The 14,820-nt window shown below is 50.6% G+C and overlaps 1 protein-coding gene across 1 annotated transcript; it reads right to left on the reverse strand.

Moving 5' to 3' along the window:
- Positions 1-70: 70 nt before the first annotated feature.
- Trpv6 (transient receptor potential cation channel subfamily V member 6) lies at positions 71-14,533 on the reverse strand. Its single transcript, XM_048340381.1, has 15 exons — positions 14,111-14,533; positions 6,696-6,793; positions 6,429-6,551; positions 5,962-6,099; positions 5,571-5,669; positions 5,265-5,437; positions 4,733-4,879; positions 4,424-4,636; positions 4,053-4,139; positions 3,877-3,953; positions 3,470-3,635; positions 2,836-2,902; positions 2,314-2,582; positions 1,138-1,244; positions 71-748 (listed from the first exon to the last, which is right to left on the reverse strand). Exons 1-15 carry the CDS (start codon positions 14,236-14,238, stop codon positions 457-459), a joined length of 2,184 nt encoding a protein of 727 aa, XP_048196338.1. The 5' UTR covers positions 14,239-14,533; the 3' UTR covers positions 71-456.
- Between the last annotated feature and the right edge of the window lie 287 nt (positions 14,534-14,820).

A 14,820-nucleotide genomic window follows, 5' to 3' on the forward strand; every position in this document is an offset into this window, starting at 1 on the left:
GAGGAGGGGCAGAATGATGGGTGAGGTGGTAAGACACTGATGAAGAGAGGGACAGGGAACAGGAAACGATTTTATTGGAAGGTGGGGAGACAGCCTAGCCGGTCTCTCTCCCTCCTACACCTGTCCGCATGCCCAGTGCCCCCGCCCCCCACCGTCTGGAGAGTCCTGGGAAGGACTCTCTGCTTTCCCACTTAAGACACACAGGGGTGGAAACAGGTACTTGGGAAGGCAAGCCTGCCCTTAAAGTGCTCAGATGTGTCGTGGGACTTTCACAAGAGGATGAAGCATTCTCTGGGTGAGGAGAAGACCACAGTGCCCCCCCTTCTCTGTGCCCCAAGCCGAAGAAGTCCTAGAGACCCAGGATGGTTTTGTTTCCCAGCATGCCTTCCTTGGCCTTCATTTGACTCCATGTTCCCGGTGGGACTCAGTTTTGTTGCGTCCAGAGGGGTTCTGCTCTCAGATCTGGTACTCCCAGCCCTCCCCATCTTCCAGGCCCTTGTTGACCACGCCCCGCAAGTCCCTGCGCAGGGCCCCTTGCCGAAGCCTTTCCCAGTTGGTGCTGCTGCGGGAGGTGCTCCGAGACACAGAGGGTGTAGGAAAGGACAGGTAGGGACCAAAGGGACGGCCCAGCTCCAGTTTTCCCCCTGAGTCTTTGTCTAAGTCTTCTGAGCAGAGGACATCTTGCGGCTGAAAGGCCTGGGCGTAGCGTAGAATCCGCTGCCGATTGACATCCTGCCTGTCTTCCACCCTGTGGAGTGTGAGAAGAAGACTTGAGAAGAACTGAAGGACGTCTCTAAGACCAGTGCTCATCTTCCACTCGCTCTCTGTCCTCCAGCCCCGCTAATACTGGCCCTTGTCCTTTTCCGTAGCTACTGTGGCTGGGGGGGGGGGGGGGACACCAGCATTTCGAAAGCAAGCTCTCAGAAAGCGGCAGGTTGTGGCCCTCCAGCTCTGAAGATGTTTAGGGCTCCAAGCTCCTAATGAAACCCCTTCCTCAAGAGCTGTACTCAGGCCTTAGGCTTTGGGCCCCCGTGAGCACGTCAGCCTCCAGAGGAGGAAGCAGGGAGTCATCTCAACAAGGCCACCGTGTCAAAACGGTTTGCATGGGGAACAAACCCACCCCGCACCACCACTTACCGCAGGAACCAGCGGTCCCCCAGACCATACTCGCGCCCACAGATTCCTGAGCGAGGCCACAGGCAGCGAGGCAGCTTCCGCTCCAGCATCACTGTGGTGGCCACCACCTACATGCGGTGACGGGAGAGGCGACAGGAAGAGAGGAGGCCGTCAGAGGGGAGGCTGGCACGGACTGGGGAGTGGAAGGGGAGGAGAGGCGGCCAGCTAGAGGAGTCTGTGTAGTAGACTCAGGGCAACTCAGGAGCTCCTCGTTGCCCGCGGAGGTGGGATGTAATGCCCCTGAGCCAGGATGGTAGAGGGAGCTTTGTGGAGCTTCTTTCCATGAGAGAGAACTGATGAAACCATACTTCACCCCAAGGTCTGATAAGCATGGCAAAGCCAGGCAGATGCACAGGAGAGATACCCCAGCTTGCCTTTGGAAGAATGGGAGACTTTGTTCTACGATGGACAGAGATATGAGCAGGGCAAATACAAAGGGGTCTTTTGCGCCTCAGAACATTTTGACCCTACATAAAACCCATTTGTAAATGGAACACATTCAACTTGGAAATCTATTATTAGTATGTTTTCATGGAGAAAATATTTCCCTATTAACCAGGGTCTCACTCCATTCCTGACACACCATAGTCAAATGCCTCCCAGGATACAGAATTTCCTTTTTAAAAAAAATTATTTTGTAGAAATTACTTTTTTGAGATAAACTCTTTTTCTCAGTATCTTCTTAAAAAGAGGATTTGAGTCATTGCATTGTCTTTATGCACCTCGTCATGCTCTAACTGAAGATAGCTGCTGCTGCTCCAGGAGGATTTTATGATATATTTTTAACACTCGCAATTTTTCTGGGTCAAATTTTATAGACTGAAGTCAAGAAAACTTGATATTTTCCTTTCTTACTTGGGAGCAAAATTTACCAAATGAAGTTTTAGCTACCTTTAGCTTTATTTCTTGATTGTTCTAGAAAAGATATGTTTTAGTTGTTGAAAATTGTGAGGGCCTCTTCCCAGAGAGTTCACTGTTTTTCAGTAACGTCATTAATCCAAATTGCATGTACACGGCATTATTTTGCATACTTACTATACAAGAAGTATCCAGAAAAGACGAGGTCCAGGTATCTTACAGTTACTAGGTAGGAAAGGCACATTTGCACTAAGCCCTCCCGGCCAGCAGGGGGCTCACCTGGGCTCTCCAGAGCTCGTCTCGCTCATGGGCCACGCGCCAGTGAGTGTCACCCATCATGGCAATAAGAAGGTTGAGCATGAGCAGGGTGGCGATGATGGCAAAGGCGGCGTAAGTAATGCTGTACATGAAGGGCAGATCCACGTCGTAGTTGGCGGGGCCATCGATGATGGTGAGGAACAGTTCGAAGGTGCTGAACAGTGCCATGGGGTAGTCGTAGAAATGGCCCAGCTCATCGGGGTCTTCTGTCTGGAAGATGATGTAGAAGGCTGCTCCACCCAAGAGGGTGAGAGTTGCCATGACAACCGTATCACAACTAGCCCAGAGCTACGCTCTTTGCTGCCCATTCCCATCCGGGCCCCTCATCTCCCATATGACCATCTCAGCCTAGCAAGGCTCATCCCTCTGATCTCCAGAGCTACACTCCCAGTGTTCTCTCACTACCAAGGGACACCCCACCCTCAGTCATTCTGCACTCTGAGTTCCCCAGTACTTCCCTCCCATCTTGAACAGGTGATTTACCTGATGCAAAGCCCAGGATCACCACAGCCATCAGCCAGCAGAATCGCATCAGATCTCCAAAAATCATCTAGAGGGAAGGGAAGGCAGAGAGAACACCATGCCTTTGGAGCGGCTGCACCATCCAGGGCTTGCAATCTAACCCCCAAGTCAGGGGCTGGCAGAGTAGGTCAGACAGGCCAAATATGTCTGGACTGTCTTGATGTGGTCCTTTAAGTATAGTTTCAAAGGAAATGAGAAGGCAAGAAGGAAGGGAGGGAGGTAGAGATGGAGAGGAAGGAAGGAAAGAAGCAAGGAAGCAAGTGAGGAAAGAAGGAGGGAGGAAGGGAGGGAGGGAGGGAGGGAGGGAGGGAGGGAGGGAGGGAGGAAGGAAGGAAGGAAGGAAGGAAGGAAGGAAGGAAGGAAGGAAGGAAGGAAGGAAGGAAGGAAGGAAGAAAGGGAAAGGTACAAGAAAGAGGAGGGGAAGTATGGAGGGAGAGAAAAAGAGAAGTGAAGGAAAAAAGAACATGCAACAAAGACAATATGATTCACAAACTCTGAACTATATACTATCCATCCCTCTGTAGAGTGTTTAGCCTTGATATGATACTTTTCTCTAGGAAGCATGGTGGTGGCTGGGGGTGGGTGGGTTACTAACCTTCTGGATCATGATGGTGAAGGGGCCCAGCATCTGGAATCCTCGGGCAAAATACATGACATTGCACCAGCCCAGCACCAGGGCAAAGGACATGGGCACCACCTCCCCATCCGTGTTGGTGAGTCGCATCACCATGGTCACCAGCACCATGAAGGCATAGGTGATGCTGGGGAAGACAGGAAGTGTGTGGTAAGAGGTGCTGGGCTCATCCTGAGGTTCTTGATGATGAGAGTCGAACCGAGGTAGATCCCATACCTTCAGACTCAACCTTTGCCCACTCAATATGCAGGCTCACATCATTATGGGTGAAGGGTCCCCAGAGTTAAAATTCTTTGGAGACTGGGAATCCAGGGAGGGAAATGACCCCAAATGAAGGAAGGGATGGGAGTAAGAGGAAAGTGACTCACATGATAACATGAAATGGTCCCCCAAGAATGGTCTGTCCAAAGAAGCGAGTGACCCCCAACCTGAAGATGTCCGGAATCTGGAGAGAATTCAGGGACACAAAAGACATTAATAGACCAGCTCTCAGGCTGGATCCCTGTGGCAGATATTCTCATCCTGGATCCCACCCACACCTCACCTCCACCAGCAGGATGATCACAGCCCCAATGATGGTCACCAGCTCCCCTACCAGCCTGACGTCATCTTTGGGGGTCACATAGGCCTCCTGCGGGGGTGGGGGGGAGGAGGGGGAGTTATGGTTACAACATTTATACTTCTACCCTTCTACCCTTCCAGCTCTGAGATGGACAACCACTGGCCCTGTCAGAAATTCTTTCTAACAAGTCAGGTCTAGCTAATCTCAATCTCTGACCCTAGATGAAAAATGAATGTGTGCCTCTGTGTGGGTGCACTAGTAGTTCCTGGCGTGGACACTTGGGGGTGAGATGAGAGATGGAATAGAAAGATCAGAGTCTGGCTTTGCCCCTTCCGCTCCTCCTTGGTTGTTACCTGAAGCAGCTTCTGCTGAAGGAGGGTGTTGTCCCGGGGGTTGGTTCTGTTGGTGGTCCTGGGCTTGAGAGGGCGGTAGACGCAGCACATGGTGAAACAGATGATGTACACCAGGTAGATGGCGCCCAGCACACAGAAGTAGGGCCTCCCATACCTCTTCCATTTGAGGCTCACCAGCTCCTTCACCGGGGTCTGATCCAGGATATGGCGAGCCTGCATCCAAGAAGAGGAAAGGCAGCTCCAAGACCCTGGCACCCCTTGTCCCCCCCCCCGCCCCCACCTTGCCCATGCCTCTGTTGCCAAGCATACCTCTCGCTTCTTGGTAGTGACAATGAGTTCCAACAGGGACTGCTCGTCACCTGAGGAGTCGATCTCCGTGAGGTCATAGAGGGTGGAGGTGAGCGGCCCGTACGTCCACTGGATGTGCTTCCGCTTCTGCATCAGGTGTTGGAACATCTGAGAGGAAGGAGGGATGCACACGAGTCACAAGGGTAATGAACGCCCCAGGCCAGGAAGACAGAGAGAAAAGACCACAGTCTTAATGACCACCTCTTCTTGTCCCTTCCCTGGACGGGACTCTCTCTAGAGCCTGGGGAGGTGGGAGGAGCCAGAGGGCCATGGCTCTACACTGGGCATTGCAGACTGCTTCAGCATGGGCTGTGGGTTGCCTAAGCGGCTGGCATTTCAGTGAGATACATTGGGCAAGAAAAGGAACAGGCACATGGAACAGGAGAGGAGCGAACCCCCCCCATCTGGGCTGGGAATGGGACCTAGGTGTCAAGGATGAGTGTTTGCATCTACTTCCTCCCAACAGGTGGGATGAGGATGGGGGTACCCTCACCACTGTGTTGCCCTCCACTCCGGCCAGCTTGAAGGGGGTGAGGCCCTGGTGGTTGGGCACCATTTCCAAGGACTGCAGGTGGTCCCCTCCATCATACGACAGCAGCAGGTTGTACATCTGACAGGCAAAGGTTTTGTTGGGCTGCAGGATGAGGATGTGAAGCACCGTGTTTCCTGGGGGAAGAAAGGGGGAGACCGTGGCCTCAGGCCTAAAGTCTTACTCTTACCCTAAGTCAGCTGCCCCCTCCCCCCCACACACACACTCACTCCTGCAGAACCCAGCACCCCACCTTCTCCCCACTCTTACCCAGGGAGTCCTGGGCCCGAATGTCAGCGCCATGCTCGATGAGCAGCCGGACGATCTCCTCACTGCCCACACAGGCAGCAAAGGACAGCGGGTGCTCTCCTGGGAACACAGAGGCAGCCGTGGCAGGGGTGGCAGGAGCACAGGACGGGGAGGACGTTCTGCCCGGATGACTGCCTCCCCTTCCCACATCTCAGCGGGGTGAGCACCCTTGTCCAGAAGAACCAGAGGAGGGGGCGGTGCGGAGGCCTCTGGCCTTCAGTCCTGGAAGGCTCGCCCCTCCCAGGCTCCCACCGCGTGGAGCTAAGGGCCCAGCTCTCTTCTGCCTCCCCTGCCCAGCTCTCCACAGTTCTTGCCCCCCTCCCCTCCCTGCCAGCCTGGGCCTGGCTCTCACCATAGTAGATGAGGTTGTGGGGGCTGAGGTGGAAGGCAAAGCCCGTAGCTCTGGCACAGACGCTGGCCCCGCGGGCAAGCAGGGCGCGCACCAGGTTCACGTTCTGGTTCATGACGGCGATGTGCAGTGCAGTCTGACCTGGCCCAGAGACAGCCATGAGTCACAGGTCTGTCCCATGGACCCAGAAGGGATCCCCTCCATGGCTACCCATGGTCTCCTTCCCTAAGGTAGCCTGGGGTGTGAGTAGGGAGTATACGGGTGTCCGTGAGGCCCATCTCTCTTCCCCTGCTCAAGGTCTCTGCTATTTCAGAGATGAGGTTTTCTAGTGACGTGCAATCCGGACTTGGGAGAAATTAGAGATGTCCGGAGAAAGACTGAAGAATAGGAATATTCAGATGAACAACCACAGACAATGGCAGAAATACCCCGCAGAAAGGGTGGCTCATTCCCTCCGACTTGGCTCTCACCTGCGTAGAGCTCAGAAGTCATAGGTTCAAAGACCAACTCTGGGGCGGCTTCCATCAGCAACATGGCGGCCTCCAGGTTGTCATACAGGGCGGCGATGTGCAGAGCTGTCTCTCCCATGGCTCCTGGCATTTACACAGGAGGAAAAAGGCATGTGACTTCTATTGAACTGAGACATAAGGACAATGCAGGGTTCACATCCCAGGTTTCCCTCCAAAGGCCCATCTAACACGCTGACCCGGGAACCTGGGCTGGGTCCCAGTTCTCACCTTTCTGGTGCACGTTGCAGCCCTGATACTTGAGCAGCTTACTCAGCGCCTGGACATCATTTTCTTTGGCTGCTAGGAGGAGAGGAGACTCCCAAATCCTACCAGAAATGAGGTAAGAAAGGTGGTGATAGTGAACATGCCAAGTTGTCGAGCAAGTGACTTTGCTCAAACCCATATACCTCAGTAGCAACGGGCACTAAAGCTCCTGATCTGGCAAGGGGGTGTATTTAGGGTACAGTTCACCTGTACTCTTCCCCTCACTAGTCCCCAGCCAACTCATGGGCCATGTAGCCTGTGTAGAAGTGTGTCTCGACTTGTTTCCTCGTCTTCAGTGCCAAGAGCAGAAGGCTCGGTGGATGTGGTGTCTCAATGTACCAAGCACTAAGGAAGATGTCAATTCCAGAATCATTTATCTCTGGAGTGGTCCTGTTATTACCTCAATAGGTCCCCTGAGATTGACTTCTACAAGAAGACTCTGTGTGTGTGTGTGTGTGTGTGTGTGTACATATATATGTGTGTGTATATGTGTGTGTATGCGTGTGCATGAGCACCCACACGCATCCTTGGTGTACAGTGGATCCATGATGCCGGATCATCAGCCTTCCATTAGCACTCATAAGGAATGGCAATTCTCAGGTTAACCCTTGACCTGTAAAATCGGAGTCCGTAGTTCAAGAAAGGCCCCAACCAATTCTTGTGTCTACTACAGTTAAAGAAGCATTCTTCAAGCTTATTGGTTATGGACGTGTGGCCTCCTGCATGTGAAACATCTGAAGAAATCCAAGGCAGGCTCAGGAGTCTCCATCAGTTGACGAACAGCACATAGCGTAGTTTGGAAAGCACAGCTCTCTGTCATTCCTGGAGGACCTGCTGTCTACAGGGCCTCGGGTGCTACTTCATCTCCTCTATTAGCACCTGTGAAGATGCTGCGATGGGGAGGTCAATTATGAGGGACGCAGAACATAAGCGGATCCAATTTGGAGAATGCATTCATTAGATTTCTCATGGATCTGAATGTTCTTTTTTTTTTTTTTTCTTAAGCCTTCATGGGATTACCCAATTTCAGGCTCATAGTTGCTTTATGGTTTGCTGGTGACTACGAATCTTTCCTTGTGTATTATCTGCTTTTCATTTGTTTTAAGCAAAATTATCTTCTTTGGCTTTCTAGGTCAGCTCTCTAGTCTTATTCCTACCATGAACTAGAAGTATCTTATTAAATCAGAATTTGCCCCCAACTAAGACACATAAATCCCTTCTATTCAATTTAATCTCTCAGCCTGGAGCCATTTGCTCTTTCTAAGGGAGTGAAGAAATAAGTCCTTCTATCCGGAGATAGCCAGTTAGGTGTCATATAAAATAGCATGGACAGAAACCCCCATCCTGAAATTCTGGCAGTGGCAGAAAACTATTTGGAAACCCCAGGTAGGAGAGCAATCAGAAAAGGACTCAGATCTCTCCCCACACTGGCCTTTACTCTCCCCTGTCAGCCCCAGGGCAACCCCCAGGCTACTAACAACTAAAGATCTGTCTCCAGGGAGTCCCTTTCTTTTTGTTCCTACTGAAGTTCATTAACTCATATCCTCTTTCTCTAGACCAAGATTAGCCTGATATTCTTCTGATTGATTTCCCTGTACCCTATCTACCCCTAATCCATCTTTCTGGAGGCTGTCAAGACTACCTTTCTAATTACAGTTCGCAAGAGTCCAATGGAAGAAGGAATGCACATGTCTTTCACCGTTTTCGGGCAACTGTTTGTTGTTGTTGTTGTTGTTGTTGAATTCCGCTCTTCCCAATCACTCCTTACCCCAGGATTTCAGTCTCACTACAGGTGAACTAGGGGTGGGAGAATGCACCACATGCAATGGATACCCACTAATACTATCTAGAGAATGGGTGAATCCTTAGCTGTGCCAAATGTTGGTTTGGCTGTACTGTTCTCTTTATTATCACCCTGTAAGTCAATCTTCTGCAAACACACAACGTAAGCGGAAAACAGAGTGCTGTGTATGCAAGCACAGCTGCAGAACACATTTACCACACCTTTTGAGCCACTACCCCCGCCGACCATTTGCCTAAGGCTTTCTTATGTAGACATTTTAGAGCTAGGACTAGCATGGGGGAAACACAACACCCTCCCTAAACGTATCACCTCCATACACACACATTCTCCCACTCTCTCCTTTGGCCTTCCTTTCATTCCAGCCTGACACGATAAGTGTTACTGTTAGTATACTCGGCCAGCTCTCTGGTAGTCTCTACACGTTTCTGAAGCTTGCATATGTCCTCCACTAGCTTCATTGTCAATGTATCTCTTTCCTTGCCTCTGCTGATAGTGGCTCCTCCTAGTGGACCTGCAGATGCCCTAGGGTTGCCAGATTTAACAAGCAAAACGTCAAGCTGCTCCATGTGGAATCGGAATTATAGGTAAATACATATATACGTGTGTGTGTGTAATACTCGAAGACATTTTACCCATTGTTTATCAAGAGGTAAATTCAAACTGAACTAAATGCCCTATATTTTATCTGGCAATCTAGTTAGATCACACCCTGGATGAAAAAAAACAGCTTAGAACCCAACCCAGCAGGGTCTGGAGAGAAATGGCCTCCTGTGGTTGCAAACTCCTGAATTCAGCAAAAGAGAAGAAGAGAAATGGAATAGAGGTATATGGAAAGGTTCAGATGGTTATCTGATGGAGCCATTACTGGCAATAACATCATGAGGCCAGAAGGGGACAGCAGAGAAAGCCCTGGATCGTTGGCAGTAAGGACAGACCCCAGAGCACCTGACTCTTAGGCTCCACAGAGGAAGTGCAAGGAGTACCCAAACTCTTGTAGATTCTCTAGGAGCAGCCCATCATGGGAGGGACAGAGCTAGCTGCTGACACCTAGTACATAGAGAGAAAGGACGCTGCTAGCTATCCCACCCAGAATAAGCTCAACGAGTTATCCTGGCCAAAGTGGAGAAACCCTGATTTAGAGGTCCAGATATTCATGATTCATTAAAGGAAAAATATTCTACACACACACACACACACACACACACACACACACACACACACACACACACAGAATGGGAAATTCCCTATGCATACAAAATGTTTTCCAACAGATCATTAAATACTCAACTAAGGAAGAAACAAAAAGGTGAAGCCATTTAAGCTCCCACTGATTAAGTAGCAAAAATAAATTATAGAGCAAATCTAAAATTATAACAGTATGAAAGGTATTTGCAGGTTCAAGAATGTTTTGTTTTACTGGGCAGTTAATTATAAAACTGAACAACTAGCTAAATAGTGGATCGGTAGAAACCCAACTAAGGGGTAATTGGCACAAAACCTAACCCATGTTTTGGTTGAATAAATCAATCAGTGTTGTGCCGCTCAGGGCCACCTCTGAGCCGGCCACCAAGTAAGAATCCTTGATTTCTCTCCTCTGGGCCCCTTGCTTGATACCACTCCCTGTTACCCACTCTCATATGGGTAGAAATGTGTGTGTGTGTGTGTGTGTGTTTGGTATGCAAGTCAGGCACTGGGTTTAGTTCTGGGGGGAAAAGGCAGAATCCAACAGTTCTGGAGAAAAGTTCAAATCAAGAACTGAAGTCTAGAAAATCACCATAAATGAAGTCTCATCTGTTCATGTATCGGATGGAGACAACTGTTTCTGATCTCTGACGTGATTTGTTCAAGCAAGTCCACGCGTGCACCATCAACCATTGCTTGGTCCCTGTTACACGTCATGCTTATCAGGATGGGAGGAAGGCTTTAGAGGCCAACATATGTGGATACCCCTCGTTTTCCACAGCACCTTCTCCAGTGAACGTGCCCTTAGGCTGGGGTTGAGCGTGGTCTGCCTCTGGTTGTCTGGGGCACACATTCCCAGCGGCTTCTGTTCCATTATTCACTCCTACCATCATTGAGAATTGTATTGCACTGATTTTTTTTTCTTTTTAAATCACAACAATCCTCTTTGTTAAATATGCCTTTCAGATGCCAAGGCAACACCTCAGTGAACATCACCTTTGTTCTTTATAGACCTCTACCGTGGGCTGAAAAATGATTTCTTGTTTCAGGAAAGGAAACTGAGGCACCCTGGTGAAGGGACTACCGGATGAGCGCACAGGGTTAAAAGGCAGAGTGCTTAGCCAAGAACATAGCCCTAGGCACTTACCACTAAATTATGTGGTTCTTCTAGTTTTATAGCTCCTCCTGATTTTTTTTTTCCTCAGGAGGCAGGAGGTAGGCCCAGAGCAGTGACCACAGATGAGAAAGAGCAGCCATGTGTGGCAGGTGGCATACATTGGGCACTTGTGGGCTACTTCTTCTTAGCTGAGGCTCCTGGCACTAGGACGAGGAAGCCAACTCTGGGGAGGAAAGTGGCTGCTGAGAGACTTGTTGCTGAGCTTTGTGAACTCCAGCCACTCCTTTAAGCATGTTGGTAGACATGTGCACGCAAGCAAGCATGAATATATATATACGTTTGCTGAGACAGAAGTGTACAATGTCCAGAGGAGGACTAGTGCTCAATGTGCACATGCACTCACTTCAGTCCACATATACTGGTACAGGTATCTGCACAGTCAAGTGAAAACACTCAGCGTGATTGACTGCTGTTCCTCCTTAGAAGACAGGGTGCCAGCATGGGAGGGGTGCAGGCTCGGGTTGGGCAGCCTCTGTGAAGCTCCTAGCACACCCCATACTAGCCGAAATCAGATATAGCAGCTTCCTCGTCTACTCCCTTAAGACTGGTTTATACCCTTTTCATGACCTTCTCACCAAGCTTACCTCTAACCCAAGTCCAGTCATCACTGTGGTCCTTCGGGGGGCTGCCTCCACGACCCCCACAGACAGAAAAATCTAGAGATGCTCAATTCTCTTTGACACAGGAGTGTCATACTTGTATTTTTATATTTAGTTATTTATTCTGTTGTTGTTTTTTTTTAAGATGGGTTCTTTCTCCTTACCTAAGTTGGCTGGACTCAAACTCCTCGTACTCCTGCCTCAGCCTCTAGAGTGCTAGAACTACGGGTATATTCTACCGCATCTAGCTCTCTTGTCGACTTTAAATCATCTCTAGATGACTTACAATGCCTACTACAATGTAAGGGCTCTGAGAATACTACTGCTTAGGGAAGGTTGACAAGGGAGAAAAATGTCATACACTTTCAGGACAGACACAATCACGGCCTAACTGCAGAGTCTGTCAGCAAAACCATAGTATTTAAAAAAATAGATATTTTCTCTCCAAGGTTGACCGAATCCGCATCTTCAGATGAGTACATTTTACTCATCAGAACATGAGCTCCTTGAGAGTAGAAAATTAGCATCCTCCTTCTCCACCAATCTCAACAAACACTCAACACATTGAGGATCAGGAAATGGGAAAACTCACGTCAGAGGGAGAGGTAATCTGGAAGAAATGGGAGAAACTTGAGAGTTCAGCCAATATGGATTACAGCAGGGCCAAGGGGTTGAATGACTGTGACCCAAAAAAAGCCTACCCTGGATAGGAAGGCTGAGTTCTTGGTCTTTCCTCTCCTTCTCACTGAACCTCTCTCTCCTTCATGGCATCCCACCTGAACCTAACGTGAAGCTCCCCTCTGAGTTCCCCTTGGCACACATTCTGCTCCATCACTTCCTTCTCCCTCTCGGGCTCTGGGTCCAAGCCATTCATGTAGAGAGAATGGGCCTACCTCCATATCTTGTGGCTAAGATTCCATGAAACAAGTTGGGTGATGACACAATGCCAGGTGATCATAACTGTACAATGCCAGGCCCTCGGTTCATTGTTGGCTCTTTTCTCACACCAACTCAGCCTTCAGTAGCCACGTCACCAGCATTTCCCTGGCCATCCCATGCTTATCTGGTTACCAACACATCTTCCCGTTGTCTAGGTGGCTTACGGGGGTAGCCTCGGAAACTCCAGCCATCTCAGCTCTTTTGGAAAGTACCCACTCAAAGAGCAGCCACTACTATGGACACCTGGTGCCCAGGAAGAAGAGGGATGAGAAACTGTGGAAGCAGTGGAAAAGATCGAGGACAGAGACTGGTACATCAGGCCTTCCTAGCTCAAGGCCACGGAGGAGGCCCACCCGCTGGTCACAAGGAGAGGTGGAAGCATACGAGATGAATGCAATCTATTCTCAGCCAGGCTGTTTGCTTCACCCCCAGTCCTTTACCTTGTCCTTCCCTCACAACCACTCACAAGGATCCTCACCTACCCCCCCCCCCACCCCACCTTGGAACCTCGGGGCTTTTCTGCGCTCTGTAGCTGGTATCCCCAGCCCCAAGGTCCTAAGAGTGGGAAGAGGATGAGTGGAACCAGTGATGAACTCTTCTCCAACAGTGATGCCTTTATGTTACCCCAACGTGTCATCAACCAAACATGTGTCCCAGCCCCCATTCTCCCAGGCCTGGGGTGGGAAGCAGTGGGGGGCTGGGGTGACACCCAGGAAGGTCACAGCCCAAAGAAGGGGCACAGCCCCAGACAGCCCAGAATGCTTAAGCAAAAGAAGACACAAAACCCAGGCAGACTCCTGGGCAGGCTAAGGCAGGATCCTGCCACCAGATGGGAGAAGTCTTATGGCGGAGACCACACACAGAGGACCCCAAGACCCCCACAGTGTTTCCTCTCCTCTGTTTCTTTCAACTCCACACCCAGGCCACCGTGGCTGGGACCATGGTGGGGAACATATCAAGTGGGTTTATGAAAGTTTTTGAGGTCCATAGGACAAAATGGGAGACCTTCCCCAAGGTTCCATGGGTGAGCCTTAGACCCCAACCAGTAGTCCAGGATACCCCACAGATGGAGAGAAAGACACCCCAGAGATCCCAGTGCCTGGAATAGCGTGTGGCCTTGGTGAAGGTCTGATTGAGATGAACGTACCAGAATGATCGCAGTTCCCGTACTTGGTATTATTTCGTGGTTACTAGTGTCTGACATTCCCACTCTGCTTTATCGGTTGAACATTCCCTCATTCATTCTCACACGGGTCCACCTTTACTCTCTGTGTTTCCGCCAGAGACAGCGTTTTAGACAAGGAATAGAGATATACAAGCCATTGTCCCGGCCTGCCGACACCTTTGGGGTAGAGAGCTGCAATGCCACAGTTCCCGCAAGCCTCCTAAGAGGCCTGCAAAATTGAACCAGTTCTGGACGATCACAAACCCCTGTGCCCAGGCAGCCCTACCTCTCTCATCTGACATCCTGGGCAGCTGTCCCAAGGGCCAACCTGGAAACAAAGTGAACCCAAGAGCTAGGTCTAGGCCTAGGTCTATGTCTAGGCCAGCCAGTCATCCATCCAGCCTAGCTGAATGCCAAATGAAAACCAGAAATCAAGTGGGTGAGAGGGTGGGTGGGGTGCAAGCCCGGGGCTGGGGAGGGGAGCAGACATGGAGGAGCAGACGTGAGACTTACCTCTTCTGCTGTAGCAGGATCTGCTCATCTCGGCTCTGAGTCCAGGACTCCTGTCTGTGGACCCATTTGCAGAATTTGTTCCATAGGCAGAGAATTATCCCTTTCTCCTTGGGCAGCGACCACCCCATGGGGTGGAAGGATGGCTCCTTGGGAGGCTGAGGCTGAGGCCAGACCCTGACTGGGCTCGGCCTTGGGGCCACATCGGTGGCCCCAACAGCCGGCCTGCCCTCTCCCTGTAGAGGTCCCGTCTCCTGCTTCTCCAGTGAGGTCCTGGAGGGTAAACTTGGTGTCCCGGCAGCTGCCGAGGGTTCTGGGTTTGTTACACTTGGCAGAGCCGGGAATCCACCAGGCAAGTCTGTCAGCTAGTCCGCCTCTCTGGGAGCTCCTGTCGGGAGGGAACAGGAGCTGTGTGGACACTCCCTCCCTCCTCCCAAATTACCTGAGATTTAAAGAGACAGGCCTCAAGTCCTGCCTACTGGAGGAGGGGGAACAGCCTTGCGTCAACTGCAAGTATTCTCCACCCAGGATGGGCTCTCCCCCTTACCCCTAGGCCAGTCACAGCAAAGGAGGCCTTTGAAGAGATTAGCCAGCTCTCTCCTGGACTTTGGGACACCTAGTGACATTTTCTGAGAAGGCCTGGACAGGTCAGGGTCACCTGAGAAATTTAAGACAGTGAGGAGGAGGAGAAGGAGGAGGAGGAACAGGAGAAA

This window comes from Perognathus longimembris, chromosome 2, assembly GCF_023159225.1.
Source record: "Perognathus longimembris pacificus isolate PPM17 chromosome 2, ASM2315922v1, whole genome shotgun sequence".
Taxonomy (NCBI): Eukaryota; Metazoa; Chordata; class Mammalia; order Rodentia; family Heteromyidae; genus Perognathus; species Perognathus longimembris.

Bases quoted from the DNA above. Each gene is read 5' to 3' on its own strand.
- Trpv6 (XM_048340381.1), bottom strand. From the start codon at position 14,238: ATGGGGTGGTCGCTGCCCAAGGAGAAAGGGATAATTCTCTGCCTATGG. The intron at 6,794-14,110 runs GTAAGTCTCACG...CATTTCTGGTAG, and splicing joins ATCCTGCTACAGCAGAAGAG to GATTTGGGAGTCTCCTCTCC. The intron at 5,438-5,570 runs GTAAGAGTGGGG...TTCTTCCCCCAG, and splicing joins TCGGGCCCAGGACTCCCTGG to GAAACACGGTGCTTCACATC.